Source organism: Haemaphysalis longicornis, unplaced genomic scaffold (genome assembly GCF_048455015.1).
Source record: "Haemaphysalis longicornis isolate Haplotype H1 unplaced genomic scaffold, Haemaphysalis longicornis Haplotype H1 scaffold_334, whole genome shotgun sequence".
Classification (NCBI taxonomy): Eukaryota; Metazoa; Arthropoda; class Arachnida; order Ixodida; family Ixodidae; genus Haemaphysalis; species Haemaphysalis longicornis.
Genome location: NW_027526348.1, coordinates 186321 through 204683, shown reverse-complemented (window position 1 = coordinate 204683; position 18363 = coordinate 186321). Strand labels below are relative to the sequence as shown.

At 48.1% G+C, this 18363-nt stretch overlaps 1 protein-coding gene across 1 annotated transcript in view; it reads right to left on the bottom strand.

Moving 5' to 3' along the window:
- Nucleotides 1-13959, bottom strand: part of LOC144177905 (MFS-type transporter SLC18B1-like) — a gene marked incomplete at its 3' end in the record, with an annotated part of 40650 nt that extends 26691 nt beyond the window's left edge. The window contains exon 1 of the mRNA XM_077705495.1: nucleotides 13609-13959. Coding sequence (XP_077561621.1) covers nucleotides 13609-13843 — 235 coding nt within the window. The remainder of the gene's footprint in view (nucleotides 1-13608) is intronic.
- Nucleotides 13960-18363: the final 4404 nt, after the last annotated feature.

Here is an 18363-nt window from a genome sequence, read left to right as displayed (position 1 = left end):
TAAGTCTCTGAATTATCTACTCGTTGTTTCATGTTTCATGAGCAACGCTTTATATTGTTAGCTCCAAGACTTCGCAGCAGCATCTTGCGGTGAGAAACACCGCGGCTTCGGATGCGCGCCGTTCGTATCCCCTCTGCTTCTCCACGCTATTCCCCCCTTGCTGGCCTGGCTACACGGCGCTTGCCAGTGTGAGAGACGCCGGTCTACCATCGGCGCCACGGACAGTTGTACAGAGAAGCTATGCCTCAATACTGCATATTTCATTATTTCCTCCCTCTCTCCGTACCAACAGCCTGCCGAAGCTTAAAGAGCCAACCTAACAGCCCCACCGCACAGACGTGCTTGCGCAGGTCGAAGTTCACTTTGACACGCGCGGCAGGTTGCGCGGATTCAGTCACTCGAGATAGCGGGTATGCGTTTTCGTTTTCGTCACCTTTGAGATATACCGACGCAGCCGTCGCCACAGACTAATTAAGTAGCTGGAAAGCGCAGCAATGGTGACACCGTCGTCTAAAAAATCCCCATTCCATTCCCATTCCATTCCGGGCGAAAGGCCCTTAATTCCATTCCCATTCCATTCCTCCAAGCGTTGTCGTCATTCCATTCCCATTCCATTCCGGCATCTCCAAAAGGTGGAATGAATCCGGAATCATTCCAATTCCGGAGTGGCAACTCCGCAACACGGGTACCTACCCAAGTGCCCACCGTCGAGAGCCGGTGGGTACTTAAGTGTAACACAAATTATGCCCATCTAAAAACAGCTTCTGCTTCTGCTGACAATTGCTGAAGCGGGCAGGGAGCGCTCGGAAAATCTTTAAATTATGTTAGTTTATTTTGAACTGGTTTTATCCCTTACACACTTTTCTTTTAGTACATATTACGTTCTAGCACTCCACCTCATTCTTATCCTTCTAAGGGGTGGAGTGCATTCGGCAGGAATTCTCAGATAATGAATGGCAGCCTACCATTGTACCTGAAGAAGAAAGTGTATGACAGCTGCATCTTACCGGTACTCACCTACGGGGCAGAAACTTGGAGGCTCACTAAGAGGGTTTAACATAAATTGAGGACGACTCAGTGCGCAATGGAACGGAAGATGATAGGTGTAACAGTAAGGGACAAGAAGACAGCGGAGTGGGTCAGGGAACAAACGCGTGTTAACGACATACTAGTGGAAATTAAGAAGAAGAAATGGACATGGGCGGGGCATGTAATGCGAACGCATGTTAAACGTTAGTCATTAAGGGTAACAGAGTGGATCCCTGGAGAAGGCAAGCGTTGCAGGGGGCGGCAGAAAGTTAGATGGGCAGATGAAATCAAGAAGTTTGCGGGGATAAAATGGTCGCAGTTAGCACAGGACCGGGATAATTGGAGGTTGATGGGAGAGGCCTTTGCCCTGCAATGGGTGTAGATAGGCTGGTGGTGATGATGGTGATGGTATGTTCTAGCGTGAGGCATTCGAAAACTAGTGTGCCGCTGTTTTAGTACCGTGACTACAGCAGACGACGATAACCCGAGCCCCAAAGGTGTTTCGTCCCTAAAACTTTCTTGTTCCGCCTCTGGTTGGCAGTAGCTTTTAAAACCCCATGAGTACGGAAGACGTGCCATGTGGACGGCAGCCAGCGCTTTTTGTGAAGCCTGTAAGATTAAAAAGACTACTGAAAATTTTCTGCGTCGCTGCCAGGGTACACCGCCTACAGCGGCAGCCGTTTTCAAATGTCATAGACAGACTTGATAATCACCCGTCCAGCGAGGTCACATGTCGCCACGGAATCCCCTCGCAGCCCTCCAATTCTTAAGTGGTACTGGCCTGTTTGACTGGATTTAGAAGCCGTGGCGACAAAGCTTGTGGGTTGAGGCTTTCATTTTTATTTCCGCCCTCCATTCTGTCTTCTTTTCTTCGAATGCCCTCCACGCCGGCGCAGGGTAGCAAACCGGACGTCTTTGCATGGTCAACGTTCCTGCTTTTTTTTTTGCCTTGCCTACTCCTGCCTCTCTTCGAAAAAAAAACCTTTATATAGAAGGATAACTGGAATCATACAACATAAAAAAGTATAAGAAAAATATTATCTTCTGTGATACCAATATTATGGAGCGCAGAATTCGAGGCTGGAATGTTGTAGTGCTGGGAGTATTACTGGAGAGCTCGTCAAGGAATTTGAGTTGTCTGTTACATGTGCGCCGGCAAAACTACCTCTTGTGAGAAGCTGGACATGATGCTAGCTGTGCTCTTAGTTCAGTTCTTCAATAACCCCAAGGAGTGAAACGACCAGCCCTATCTCTTATGGCAAATGATCGTATTCGGGTAAAAGTATGCATGCTGATGACGATACGGAGTAACGCACCTACGTCCGTGCAGACACTACCACCAAACGTACCCGGAAAACTCAGACTGGCGCCTTTTCCGAAGCATATGCATCCAATCTGAAACAAGGGTAGACGCGGCGCAAAGTTTCGACAGCTGTTTAAGAAATACGAAGATGAACAAAACACAAGAATCACCAACACCGCTCGGAGCAATAAAACGCCGAGAACAACACTGGTGGTGCTCACCCCGAGAGGAGACATCGCCACCGCGACTCATTGCAAAGAACCACGCCTCACAATAACACCAAACTATTAACACGCCTGTCGCATATATCAAGCCAGACTAACGTCACCCATTGCTTTCCCCATCCTAGAAAATGGCCGCGTATCTGCTTCTTTCGTAGCAAATGTCGACGAAAGACGATAGTCGACTGGCGCCCCGCCAAGGACACGCCTCCCTTCTCTTTCCCGCTCACTTCTCACGCTGTTCCTCTCCCGTTTCGTTCCTCCCAAGATAACACGCTAGAGGTTTGCTCAAGTCAATTTTAATTTACCGCGTTCCACTGCTCCAGTCCGGGTGCCTCGATCCCAGCGCTGCCGTACGGCGGGGAGACACGTGAATCGAGGCACCCTACTCCAACTTTTATAGAACCTGGTTGCCCTACTCCACGAGCGTTTCAAGCGGGACGGGGAACCTATCAGTGGAACCTTTAGTTACTGTTGCGGTTTGATTTCTAAAATGCCGGCAGGAATCGCGAGCAACAACAGGCGACGGTCTTCTGCAGTTGATGCATACTATAGTATTTCGTTTGCTATGGCAAAAACCAAGCACCCATGAATTTTTTAATAAAGAAAAAAAAAAGTTCCTGCGTTTTTGCAGCCGCCCCATTCCTAGGGGCGATTTCCCGTGCAAGCCGGGTGAACTTCCCAAGCGTTGTAGTCCCACACAAGGGCCGAGCGCCAGGCCGGGGAGTCGCTTGTACCTATTTTACCGGTAGGTGCCCGGCGCCACCAAGGCACACGAATGCACATGGTGCCTTCCACAGCCACGGTGGACGCTCAACTCGCAACTGCCTGTGGCAGGACATGCCGCCAGACTCTTTCACCCCCGGCAATGGCGCAACGCGACATGATGGCCGGGGGCCCCTCCAGATGGGCAAGAATCAGGGGCCCCTCGATAGGGTAAAGGCAGCTTTCCAGGCGTGGATTCCCCTTTCAAGGGTCCGCACTCGACCAGGGACGCCTGTACCCATTAAAGAAACCGGTGGGTTCCCGGCGGTACCAGGATTCGAACCCAGTACCTCCCGCATACGAGGCGAGTGCTGTACCTCTGAGCATCGCTGAGCCATCGCTGGCATAATGTCTTGTTGTTGTTAAACAATGTTGACAAGTATGAACATTGACACCGGACTTAGGCGTTTAGATTTGGCTGTGGGTATACAAGACTATGGCGCAGCTTTTGTTTCACTTTGGCGGGCCGGATGAATCGAGTCACAGACAGACAGACAGACAGACAGACAGACAGACAGACAGACAGACAGACAGACAGACAGACAGACAGACAGACAGACAGACAGACAGACAGACAGACAGACAGACAGACAGACAGACAGACAGACAGACAGACAGACAGACAGACAGACAGACAGACAGACAGACAGACAGACAGACCAAAATTTCTGCGTTTAAGTAGCCCAAGAAAGACTATCGTCTTTAAAAACCTTCCCGACGCTATCGAAATACCCTCGTCTAGGCCCCAGTACACTCGAGCCTTGTCGGAAACGAGGCAGCACAAGCTGCCGCCCGCGATCTTCGTGTACGGGCATCCCCAACTTCTGGACAGGAAACCCCGAGTGGAAGCTTCAGCCAGCAGTGCAGCACCTATCTACCCCACTCACAACTCAACACTCTCACATTACACACACATGAGAAGAACATATCCTCCTCCGCACCCCTTACTACCAAGCTACCAAGCATACATATTCCGAATACAGCAAAACAGAAACATTTTACAATCACACAATCCCCTCGAATATCTCACTATCCCTCTTCTTACCGAACTGCCCGCACTGCAACTCATCCCTTGCTAGCATCATCTCGAATTCTCCTGCCCACGCAACATCAACCCCGTTAACAACCCATCCCTTGAGCAGTGGTAGTCTGCTGACCAGTTCGGCGCCAGAACTTCAAGAGGCGCTGATGCACGAGCCCCGGATTCGGAGGCATGCTCGCGGCCTTGTGGACATGGGGGGCTGACCACATCCCCGACCCAATACCCTATTTCTCAAATAAATTTTTATTTCTCCAGGAAAACAATTGATCTTCATTCTAAAAGGCGAGTGGGACCCTCTTTTGTTTTTTTTTTTATTTACATCATGTGTTCTCTTAGGGGATCATTGATACATCGCCCGGTTTGACCGACGTATATCCATGCGTCATGTCAAATGTATCCTGTGTACCACACCTATCGCACACCTAACAAAGACTGTTTCCGAAGAAATTTTTGTATTGGCTAAGAACAATTAAATGCCAGCCCTGTCAATTCTTATGCCAGAGTTATCTGCTGGTAGATTTAAAGTTGTTCTGAGACTAGGACAGACATCTTCCCGAGTAAAAACTGATGTGTATTAGTTTATGTATTTGAGTACCTTATGTACTTTGAGTACTTTTATGTACTTTATGTAATGTACCTGAAGTTTAAAAATTTGCAGCACTAAGCTTTAGGCGTCTTGCCCCATTAGAATGAAGTAGGGAATGAGTAGGATGAATTAGTAGTAGTTGTGCAAGCATGCATACATACATTCGAAAATTTCGCAGCCCGCAGTTTGTGGCCTGTGGGAAATCGCGTTCATGGTTTGGTAGGCGCACTGAGAGTGCCTTCAACGCCAAAGTACAGCTAGGTATTTCATCGCTACTCACATATCGCACGCGGCGTATGCCTGTCGATCTGAAACAACCCAGGCGGGACTTATCAACCGCGGGATGCCATTGACACCAACCGCAAGTTCCGGATGCCGGGAAGCCTTTGCAGTCGAGATGGAGGCGCAACACATCGTATCCGTTTAAAATTGGGCTGCACAAATCACTTCCTGCGTAAAATCAGACAAGCTTCCTCCTCTCCACCGTGCCCGAAGCTCTCAGTCCGCAAAAGACGTTGAGCACGTTTTGTGTGTGTGCCCTCGCTATACAATTTCAAGCCTGGCGATGAGGGCGCCTTCGCCCCAATATCACGCGCTAAGAGATATGTACTTGGTCCGTGAACATCTCGATACATTACAAAGAAAGCACCGTTGTGCGCATTGCGGAATAGTGGCTTTTCGAAGGCTCTGTAGACATGGCAGCGCAAGGACAGCCTACGCGCTTCTAATTTGTAGTTCCATATATGTTTTTAATGAGTGAACTTAACATCATCTTCATCCCCGCCTGACTTATGCCAAGTCAGGCGGGGATTGTATGGATATAAACCAAGAAAACTGGGATTTGTGTTGGCGAATGCAATTTAGGCCCTCTCCCTCCACCCATTTGGGGGGTTTTACCCGCCGAGGCAGCACCTGGGGTATAAGGTAAGCCGTGGTGAGGGGCCACCGTGTTTACTTGACCACATGGGGACCTTTAACGACCTCCGAAATCGCGAACATACGGCCGTTTTCGCCTCCAACTGAAAAGCAGCAACCGCGGCCGAGAAGTGAACCCGCGTCCTTGGGCTCACCAGCACAACTCTTACTGAGCCACCACGGAGGACCTTTTTGGCGGTTTCTCACCCATTCGCCTGTAGTTTTCGTTTTCTTGGTTCGTTTACTGTGTTTTACCGGCCGAAAATGTGAAAAATGAAATGCGATGGTTCTCTTCTGTTTGGACATCTTTTCGGGTCGATCGCTTAATTTGCGAAGAACCACGCATCCACGCATGTAGTGAGACGACCCGGGAACCGGTGGACAATTAGGGTAACAGGGGGAAAACCAAGAGGTGGGGATAGAAGAAGGGGAAGGCGATTAATCCGATGGAGGGATGAAATAAATAAATTCGGGGATAAACTGCGGACTCGACCACGCAACGCAGGGCAGGAGTGGTTAGAGGTCAGTGGGAGAAACCTTCGCTTTGCAGTGGACCAGAGCTGCAGGCTGGTGATGATGACGCATGCACAAGCCGATTACACGATGCTCGTGACAGCGTGTTCATAAAAGTGCTATTAAAAAACAAAAACAAAAGCAGCTTGACATAATCCCCACGCCTCCAAATAATTTGCCTCCAATCGTTTCTAGAAGCTCACTTTCAATACAGATTTATCTTGCTTTTTTTCTTCTTCTATGACTTCTTGATTGACTGTAGGGTTTAACGCGCCAACGGAACGCAGACGATGATGCGCGCCGTAGTGGAGGGCTCCCGATTAATTTTGAACACCGGGGGATCTTTACCGTGCGCCGAAATCTCGTATACACGGGCGTTTTTGTTTTTCGCCTCCAACGGAAAAGCGGCCGCCGTGGCCGGGAATCGAACACGCGTCCTCGAGCTCAGCAGCACAACACCTTAGCCACTTATCCACCACGGCGGGTCTTCTATGACGTCTACTGTATAGATATGCGTGAGAAAGCGAGCGCGGCATTTTTTTTTCGGTTATACGGACACAAAAAACCTACCGACGAACCTGAGCTGTGATAAAAATTGCCGAACGACGTGCGTGCGGGCTTGGCGAGCAAGTTATAACAAGATCGCCGAGCTAATTAGGAGTCTTATTTTATCTACTCGAAACTTCAGAAGGCCACTTGACAGTTTACAGTGTTTCTATGCCTTCGCCTGCACAAATCCCCGTTTTTTTGGCTTATATGCGTTTGTTTATATCTGAAATTGTTTCCCGTTTCCTGTGCTTACAGGACATTACTCACCCGCTCCTTTGCGCAGGAGTGCTGCGTCGCTTATTAAGTCACCTGCCGTTTCTCACCGTTTCTCGTTAATTTCAGGAATGTCGTTTAAGTGGATTCCAAAAGAAAGCAGTGGACGTTGTATTATTACCGATTATTCCTGTACGGTACTTGTTTAATGTCTGATCAGAGGTATAATAGACGTTTGCTTCACGTATCCCAATCGATTGCTCAGTGTTCAAGGAAAGCCTCCTTTGGTTTTTGGGCCTTAATTCAAACGCATGCGTGTGTGTCCCCGGCCACAAAACGTCCTTTTTTTTTTCTCTGAACTGCATACTTCAGTGATTGCCGGTTTAAGCAGGAAAAAAAGGCGTCTCCGTACCTCGTGACAACAACAGCAGAATATGCAAGAACCCTGAAACAATAGATCGCTGCTTCATTGATTGCTGGGATTCTGTGTTTTTCTGTTATGTGTTGCAGTGTATATACACGAAGAAAAGATTTGGACTTTAACCCTGCTACCATTCGATTTCTCACGGTATCAAGTGACAGCAGTGTTCCCTGTGATTTCATCATTTTAAAGGGACACTGAAGTGATATGTAAACATTGCGGGATTACTAGCGCAAATTGTAGTCCGGAGTCCCCAGCCCATGTTTCGACCACTCTAGGCGCGTTTACGCGATTTTATTTAGTAGAAAAACTAATTCGAAAATGCTGTCCTCCTCTCTTTACGCTCGCCCATTTTCTGTGGCGTTTTCGTGTGACGTCAGGAGGGGATGAGCTGGCAATTGGCTGCGGCACGGCTGCGCTACTGCACGGCTCCCCGGCCGACAGAGTCAGTCGGCCCAGCGTTTCGTCCGCCGGCCGCCGACAGGTCGTCGCAATTCGTTCGCTCAGTTGAAACCAGGACACGTTTGTGAATGGAAGAATGTGCCTTTCTTTACTTGGTTAGTTTGTACACTGTATCTAGCTCCAAGTCAAGGTCGCTTCACACAAGCGCTGCACAAGCGCACATGCGACGCTTCGCTGACTGGTACGCCAGTAGGAAAATATAAGGCCTCTTGAAGGCGTGAGAAGAGTCAGCGAAGTCAATATAGGTACTAAGGAAATAAAATCAACTGATATTTTTACCGTACAGCGTAAAACTAGGGCGCGGGAAGCACTTTTTTGCGCTGGGCGAACAAGCACAGCGGTCAGCAGCACGACTACGCATCTGCGAACGCTTTTCCGTCTACGAAATGCAATTGCTAGACGTGAGCTACTGTGGAAACTCGGGCGACGCTTACTGCACGAGCGCAATACAACAAATAGTCACCTAAGCTGCTTGAAATGCCAAAACTAAATAAAAGTGTAAACCGGTTGTACAATATATACCCTATATTATGAAGGCTTTCGCGTCCCGCTCCGTGGCTCAGTGGTCTGGGGTGCTCGGTATGTCCCCGCAAATGTTTTGCAAGTCGCGAGTTCGAATCCCCGCGGGTATGTGCTTTTTTTTTTGTAAGTTAACTTTTTTTGTTTTCGCCAATGCTTTCTATATTGAGTTCACCTTTTTTTGGGCCGCAACGTTCATGGCTACACGAACTAGTTCACAAAACGCGCGCAGGCTGGCACTGGCGCGCTAGCGAGTTCTCGTACGTGCTGTTGCCATAAGCACCGACTGCTTGCAGGCAGTGGGCACAGGCCAGAATGAACAGACCCTTGGCCTGGTGCGAACACGCTTTTTACGATACAGGCATGAGGGAGGCAAGCTCCAAATATGGGGGAAAAGCGCATGACATTTGGGCGTCTGCGGGTACGCGGAGGGCGTTCATGCACTGCGTAGGTCTCGGCTAGTGAATGCTACGACTACAAGCCGTCCTGGGAGGCTTATCTTGTGCCTTTTACAGCCGACAACATGGCAGAAGCGCGGTACGATGATTTACTGAGATATTGAGAGTGCCCATCCAACAACGCCATTGGTTATGTTTTAAAAAACCGAAACCGAAACCGAAACTTGTGTGATTGCTAACCTTGGGCATCGTCCAATCACGACGCCCCTCCTCTCAACGTCACAGCCTTAGTTGGTGCGGCCGCCGCAAACCGCGCATGGTAGTTTTTCTTCTTTCGCGCTTTGTAAAATAATTACCGATTTGTCAACCGGATAAACGATGAAAAGTGTGCTAATTTGAGCCAGTCTACGCAGTGCAAGCAAAAACGGGAGCTTGACAAATTCACTTCAGTGTCCCTTTAATCGGCCTTTACAGTTTACGCCTCGAGTTCCTGTATATGCTGTATATATAGATTTCCTGTATATACAGGAACTCTATGTAGGGGCGCCACTGAAATCCCCCTAGCGGCCCGTTTCGAAAGCAGTCGCGGCAGTCTCCGGCCCGCTCACTACTGTCGCCGTTGCTGTTGCGGCACGTTCGCGACTGATATTTTCCGTTTGTATGCGTTGGAAATACGTATTTATGTGGAGCAGTCAGTCTGTTCGCAAATGGGGTGTATTTACGAGAGTGTAAATGCTTCGGACGCGATATTAGTGGGGTACATTCGGTCCGCATAAGCGTCAGGTGTATGTCACAGGCTGGCGTCGCGAAACCGGCATACGCATAGGGCTGACTGTAATTCCACTGCCCTCAAATTTGCTAACAGTACCTCCGTAAGCAGCGTTCATTCAGATGCTCATGCTACGGCTATACACTACGATGTAGATCTGTTTCCTGTGCTTACATAATCTGGCAGACTAAGCGGAACACTCATACCTGACAGCACGCCAGTTGCGCTCCATATCTCAGATATTGATCCCTACCCTGAAGTTTCGTAAATTTCACGGACATTCTACACAATAGGTACGATGGATAATGCAAAATTATATGCGGGAGTCAGCCCTCCACAAAGAATTCCCTGCTGGATCGCCTTGTCGCGAGATGAGCCCTCGCAAATATTCATCATCTGCTACATATATCCTCCGCTTATATCCGCGTCCGCGGCTAAACGCTTCCACGAAACATCGTCATATGAGACAGGGAGACTGCAGAATCTAGCACAAAAGTGAAATCAGAGGGCCTTATCAGATACCACACTCTTCCAACGACGCCTTTTAACGCTTGTGAACTTACGGTATACTTCAAAAAATATGTCCGCCGAGTGATCAGCTGTTCGTTGAAGTAAAAGTGAACGCACAGCTTGTGCGTGTGATAACTAAAGTGGTCATTCCTTGATTTCGCTCCGCGTTTGTATACAACGATAGTTAAGTGCCCCCTCCGCCCCCTCCCCCACCGCCTCTGTCTTGTAAAATATTATTGCATTTCGCATTTTTTTTTTCATTCCCGTACGAGCTTTATATTGCTTCCGGACTTTGCAGACGGCTCATTTTTCCGTGGTTTCATTAACTCTTTTTGGTCTTTCTATCAGGCGGGAGTGGGCACATATTTAACGACCCAGAGACTTGGAGTATACTTAACATGTTCGCGTGGCCTCTATTCCTATAAAAGGCACAAGTTATTGTCAGGTATTCCATTATAACATCCCCGAATCATATTTTCTACGACGTATATATTCGAAACAAAGCCGCATTCGTTGACCGCGCTGCAAAACGAAACCAACCTCTAGTATCAGGTCCAAATGAGCCGACAATAGAATTCACTTGCGCCTGACGTATTCGTAGGTGACAGTGGGTGTATGCTGCTGCCGTCGCCGACGCCCGTAAGAGCGGCCAAGAAGCGCGCAGTACCGAGTCCCCGTATAGCTCTTGTTGACGTTCGAGCACTCTATCAGGACGCAGCTGTTTTTGAAGTGCCCTGAACGTACTATTTTCTTAGAGACGTGGCCGTAACAAGTTGTTTAGGGCGCGGAAAGGCAAAAAGAAGCGAAAGAGAACCAAAACACTCCATGAGCCACTACCAGCTGCGCAGCGGTCATCCCGTACGCGCCGCGGAGAAGCGGCGGAAGCGGCGCAGCGATCGCGAAGCTCGAGGCGTATATGGCGAGCTAGCATGTAGAACAACATGCTGAGCCTGCGCGCTCAACGAAAAGCCTGTTTCAAGAGAAGTTTGCCCAATGCGCAGTGTCCATGAACACAGAAGTGATCATTTGTACTATTTTCAGTGTTTCAATTTTAAGGTGATGTGACTATTGCTGTAGCTTGGGCTTTTTTGTAGGGCCGTATTTTCGCGCGTATAAGCCGCACCAAAAACGTGAAAATTTCAGGGCTGAAGTAGAGGTGTGGATTACACGCGAGGTATTTTCTTTGGTGCAGCTTCTCCGTAATACGCGTTGGGCCGTGATGCCCCTACAGCAGTAATAGCGACTAAGCCACTGTTATCCCATTGACAGTGCTTATTTTGCACACACGGCTCAACAATATGGCAACCTGAAAAAATGTATGCGGCAAGTCATCTAGTTACGTAATCCGCTAGGTAAGCCCTTCGCATAAACAAATGCATAGGCGTGCGCACAGGGGGGGCAGGGGGGGCGGCCGCCCCCCCTAATCATCTGAAGGGGGGCGCCAAATTTGCCCCATACCTTGCCGATTGAACACATGAAAGTACAAATTTCTGCTCAGAAATATTTTGTACGTGTTGCAGTTCCATCGCATTGAAATAAAAATTTTATAACCATCCCTCTGCACTGCGTTCGGACCGCTAGGCCTTCAGTGGGAAGAGGTCGGGAGTTGGTGTAAGGGGGGGGGGGGGGGGGGGGGCGCAGCGGTAAGACTTTGCCCCCCCTAATCTAGAACTCTGCGCACGCCTATGAACAAATGTATAATGTTGCTTAAGTAGAAGCTTTGGCCCATCCTTTTAGGTTTAAAATATGCGGGAAATACGTGGGGTTATATATATTTTGTATTCGTCGACGGAAAGCGGGGGTGCGGGTTATATGCAGAGGCGGGTTATACGCTCGAAAATACGGTATGTAGCCTTTTTTGTTTGTGGCGTTTTATGTGCGACGATAGTTCGCTTCCCTCTTGCAGGGATCATTCGAGAGCCACTTAATTGCTCCCATGTAATAATAAAATGTTCGGAGATGGCCGAGTGGATGGTAGCGCACCGGGCAGCTAAATGCTGCCACTGTGGGTACCGCTGTTCAAATGTCATTGGATCAGGCATGGGTTGTTTGTTTCTTTTTCTTTACACTGGCGGTCATTTTCTTGCCCGAACAATGGTGGTCTTTCACAAAACGGGGCCTTTGAAGCTTTCACCTTGAAAGCACCGACCCCTGCACTGCCGTGTGTTTGCCGAAAATACATAACTGGCCAATTTAAGACATATGCGCGTTATTAATAGTTTAAACGTAAATTATTTGTTGAAGAAAGGCAACAAAAATACAACAATTAAAAACAACTAAAGTTGACCAACGAAATGACAAGGAATAATTTAATCCTCGCGTGATAAGAACAAAACAAAACAGGAATCAAATAGAAAAGAAATTGTCAATGCACCAACCGTCTAGCGCCTTTTATCTGCACAAAAATGCTCAGTTGGCGAAGTTAGGAAATTTGATCGTATAATAGTGAAAACATACACGTAATTCGTGCAAAATAAGCCAAGAAAACAAAAAATATAACCAAATCAAACAAAACGTTGCTACATTTGCCCAACGCAGACTAAAAGCTACGGAAATTCGCCAAATTCGGCAACTAATCGCCAAATCTGGCTATGAAAAAAACTCATAATAATAAAGCGAAATCACAAAGATACCGCGCTCATGCGATTAACTTCAAAACGAAAATAATACAAGTTCACACACAAAATCAGGGAAACGATGTTTGTGAAAGCTTGATTGATTGATTGATTGTAAGGTTTAACGCACCGACGCAAAGCAGGCGATGAAGCGCGCAGTAGCGCAAGGCTCCGGGTTAATTTTGACCACCTGGGGATTTTCAATGTGCGCCGAAATCTCGTACGCACGTGCGTTTTTGCTTTTCGCCTACATCAGAAAAGCGGCCGCCGTGGCCAGGAATTGTTTGGGAAAGCGCACAGCGGGGTAAGAATGCTTCCACATTATAAGATAATTCTCGATATCTTTGCACAATTTTTAGCCTGCTCCGCTTTTTTGTGGTTCACGACCAGAGAGCTTGGTTATTTCGTCACTTGTACTAAGGCATCCTTCGAGTAACGCCAGCCGTAAGTACATTTGTTGGCCCGAGCATCACGTTTTGCTTGCTAGATATTCCGTGGGCCACCCACACCCATTCAAAGTTTTATCTGCTTAAACAGCGACCTTCCAGTCCCAAATATTTGTGTGCTCTAAGACATGAGCATTGATGATTTGCCGCAAGATAGAAATTCGTGCATACAGCACGGCGCGCAATACATACGCTTACATCACATTAAAAACAACCTCAAAAACCGACAGCTCTACACTTGCAAAGCATTCGTTTAGGCCAGCGTAGGTTCAACCACATTGAACCCCGGTTCACAATACAGAGACGTCGACAAGTGCTACCATTCGCATCACCTTTGGTGGTTGCCTGTTCCGGTGAGCGCTCCTCGCATCCAGCCTCTCCGGCGCCTGTACCCGTCCGATGAGGCAAATCTTCACGAAGTCCATCACACGCCGAAGTAGCCACTCTTTTCACGATCTCGAGGGAAGCGTCATACTCTTGCGGCGCTGACGCCTTATATTGTATCGTTACCGGCACACGTTTCAGGTCCCCCGAAATCGTTCCATTTTTTGCTTTGCTCGACACCATGATTACTACAGTTTGAGAGCAGCGGCCGAACGCCGAAAGACCTTTGGAAACGCCGCAGGCACAGCCGCGTCATCTGCGATAGAGCGAAGTGAACGGAGCACTGGGAATCGCGCGCTGGGTCGCCAGCGCTACCAGCGCCATCGCTTGGCATCCGGCCGAGCAGGGCGGCTGCTCGCAAAGCTGCCGCCCCAGTGCCAACCGCGCTCGCTTATTTTAATTCGTAAACATTCTGGGCTGACTGACCTCCACAGTCCCAACCGTGTAACGCCCGTCATTTGCACGTGATTGGCGTAGCTGAGGCATTTAGTCGTTATAACAGCGTAAATGAAGATAATTGGTCGAACAAACTTTTTATAAATCTAAAAAAAGAGCTAGAAAATAGAAAATGATTAACAAAAATCAAAATGAACCAATCAAATTAAAGATGCGCATGCTATGCACCGCTCCCACAAAACGAAGACAATAATTAAAAAGCACGAGAAGAACGACGTAAACACAAATAAAAAAGTCGCGAAAGGGGCCAACCGTGAACTACGCCTTGTATCAGCACGAAAATGCATAACTGATAACTGGTGATGTTAAGCCATTTAACAACTATAACAGTGCAAATGTGCATCATTGGCGAAAAGAAATAAGAAATATAAAACAATAAAATAACCAAGGTTATTTGTCCATGTAAAGTGCGTTTAGAATAATGCGTACAGTTGTACATATAGTCTATACGTACAGTGAAAATTGGAATCATTGTTATTGGCTGATGCAGCCTTTAGAATGGGCCAAACTTTTCTTTCATGGCACCTTCACGCATATATTTTATGCGTCTTATTTCTTTGTATGTCTACGTTGCTGCATAAAGGCCACCTGGGTGCTTCTCGGCACGCTAATACACAATTGATTGGCGTATTGTTTGCTACAGAGGACTACAGTCCTTTTTCAGCCCATTTATTTACCTTATTATCTTACCGGACGCAGGAGGTTCACAAAAGAAGTGAATGAAGGAAAGGAGTTGCTCAACCAAATCTTTTTTTTCTCGCATCCCACGAAAAAAAAAAAAAAGGATGATCTGAAATTACGTTGAACCGTACAAAAGAAAACGGCACGGTCTGAAATGTATGTAAACAGTTCTTATCGCTCTTTTTTCGCCATGCATATAAACTCATAAAAATAAACACGTAAGGCGGTCACCTACAGGTACACCCAAGAAGTTATAAACGTCTTTCTGAATTTTATTCCTTACAGTTCACCGGTATATCAATCCGCTGTACTGATAAAATTTTATTTTTGTTGACGATGTTTTAAAGAAAATTACTTTCGCAATATCTGGCATCTCATCTCATGACGTAGAATATCGTGACGGCAGTGTGGACAACACAAGCAAAATAATTGGAGCACCTTGCAGTAGTGGTGCAAGGCTGGAGAAACAGCAAAGCTGGTGGCCCCTCTCCCTTCGTCGGTGACCCGGCTGCTGCACCTGCATCTCACATAGTCTTCCGAACTTGCCGCTTAAAGTTCTCCATGACTGGAAGGCCTGGATCGTTTTGTCCGCAGGCTTTCACATCTATCCCAAAGTGAACCGCGTTAGCACGCACTAGAACCCGCGGCAACGGGCTTCGCGAACTCGGCGTCTATGCTCCCCACTTCAGGCGCGAACGCACGTGAACTAGAGAGGAGAACAGCACGCTCACGCCGCGAACGGTGGACAGAGTGTTCTCGAAGGTCAAGCTGGCAGACGCCGGGCGCTCCTCATGACTATCTATCTATCTATCTATCTATCTATCTATCTATCTATCTATCTATCTATCTATCTATCTATCTATCTATCTATCTATCTATCTATCTATCTATCTATCTATCTATCTATCTATCTATCTATCTATCTATCTATCTATCTATCTATCTATCTATCTATCTATCTATCTATCTATCTATCCCGAGCGCACGTTCACGAGCGCTCGGTCTTTTTTCTTGGCATTTTTTGCGAGCTCCTCACGTGGCTCAAGCCCACGCGCAAGTCTGGACAACACCCGGCACTCCTCACGAGGCGCATGCTCATATGCGCTCGGTATTTCTTCGCGGTATCAGATGCATTAGCTCTCAACCAGCGAGTAGTACCTTGGTTCTACTCGTTACTGTGGCCAAGTAACTCTTAATACTTGAGTGCTCTACGGTTTTGACGCAGGAAATTCAGAGCACGAGGTTTAAAACGAAGATGAAATACTATGTACTCAGATCTGCGTACATGGATTATTTACAACCGACCAGTGACATGTCTCCTACACGGGGCATTCTCTTGCAAGCCCCCGGTATGCGGCCGTGGCACATGCGCACAATGGACGAGGAACTGCTGTATTTCCCAGCACCGCGTCCATACAAAAACGGAACTCTTCTTTGGGCTGTCTCATTGGATTAGAAAGGTCGTTCATGGTGGAAGCAAGGGCCACACATGGCCAACGGCCACTGATGCGTCGGATCGGCCAACGTCGTCAAGTGCCATTAAAGGCTCGCTCGAAGAATAGCTGCAATCATGGTAACATCATGGTTCAAGCCAAAATTATCTGCTCAGTGCCATAAAATTAGACGCCAAGACGTCACTCTGGCCGAAACTGTTTTCGTTAGCGTCTGGGTCGGCACAATGGCACACGTAGCATTTTTTTTTCATACAGTGCTCCAAATGACTCTGATTTCGTCAGGAACATCAATCAGCGATATATAACCAAACACTGTGAGCGAGAGTACGACAGGGCATTCTTAACCCGACGGTACTAACAATAAACGAGTTCGGTGCCTCCGCCGCGGTGGCTCAGTGGCTATAGGGCGTTGTGCTGCTGCACCCAAGGACGAGGGTGCGATCCCGGCCACAGCGGCTTCTTTTCCGATGGAGGCGAAAAGCGAAAACGCCCGTGTCTCGAGATTTCGGTGGACGTTAAAAATCCCCAAGTGGTCAGAATTAATCCGGAGCCCTCCACTACGGCGCATCTCATAGCCCACGTGTATATAGCGTCGCTGCACAAAACCTCCCAGAATTAGGGAACAATATAGCTTAAAGGTCGATGTAGACTATTATTTTTATCCTTATTATTCTTTGTGCCTCCCCGAAGAGTGAATCAAAGGCATCTTTACTTGTCGCATATTTGGACACCCCCCTACCGCACTTTCTGATAGGTGGGAGCAGGGAGTGCCGAAATGGACTGACTGGCGATTTCGCAGAATCGTCAGAAATCTCTATCCTTGTGGCTTTCCTTCAAAAGTAAACAATGCATGTTCCCTTCGGGGACCCCTGCAGTATAGATGCACTTCGTGGCAGGACGGAAAATTTTCCCTGCGGGAGTAAGAAAATGGAAAAAAAAATTAAGAAAAGAAACGAGCCACTATGTATGTAACCTGCTATGTATGTAATGTAACGAGCCACTATGTATGTAACTATGTAACCTGCTTGTATGGGCATTGCACAGATCAAGGTAGAAAGTTGGGCTAGTTGGTTATTAACTGACTGAAATGACTCGTCGGGCCACATGGTCGAACATTGTCAGCGGTGTCCTGGATGCGTCCCATGTTTGATGACACACATGAGTTAGGATGTGGACGTGACCACACCAGGAATTAACGAGTCCTATATACCTACAGGGAAGTAGACAATTGTGCGAGCCCGCATTCGATTACTGCACAGAAAATGAGTTGCGCTTTTTATGAGGGCGCATGCGCGATACATAGCTTGGTGTGTGTTGGTTGGTGAGTAGGTGTGACGCGAAAAAAGGTGTTGTTTCATTTTATCTTATATATTTCACGTTGCGAAGTAGAATTTCAGTTGACGTCTAGCGAGCGCCCTGCGTGCTTCTTCTTCTTCGTCATCGTCCCGCTTTTCGCTAATGAAATGCGCGCACCGATCTGCTTCCTCCGAATTATTCACGTCGAGGGCCGAATAAGCCACCTGCTTCCATTTACTATCAGACGCTCTGCTACGCACCGCACTGTTTCTTCTTTAGCAAGTTTTCTGCTTGTAATAAGCAATGCGAACAGGAAATCCGAACCCAGCTATCGGTAACCAAGGGCCAGGGAGAAGTTTCCTAGAATTTCCTCTGTAGCAGAACATGCCTGGGGGGGGGGGGGGGGGGGGGGGGTACGTGGAACAGGGGTGAGGCCGGCAGGGTCAGGGGGTTGGGTACGGGAAGGGGATGTAGGGCATGACAGTGCCAGCTGGAGCGGGGAGTATCTTCCAAGTCCTCGCAGTGTGGGGAAGCGGGGGTGGGAAAGAGGGACGTGAGGTGCGGGTGAGCTAGGATGGCTCTTGTGGGGAGGGAGTGTGTTTCAACCCCCACGACGCCTGGCTGCCTTCACCCGCGCGCTCGGACGCACAGTCCCAGCACGTCCTCCTCGACAGGACTTCGGGCCCACAGCTCTACCGTTCCTACCAAGCCTGACCAGGAATAAAACGTTTCTCTCTCTCTCTCGCTCTCTCTCTCTCTGTGTCTCCCGCCAGTGTCAGGCGCGGCGGTTTGTACAAGCCCGTTACTACGTGCATG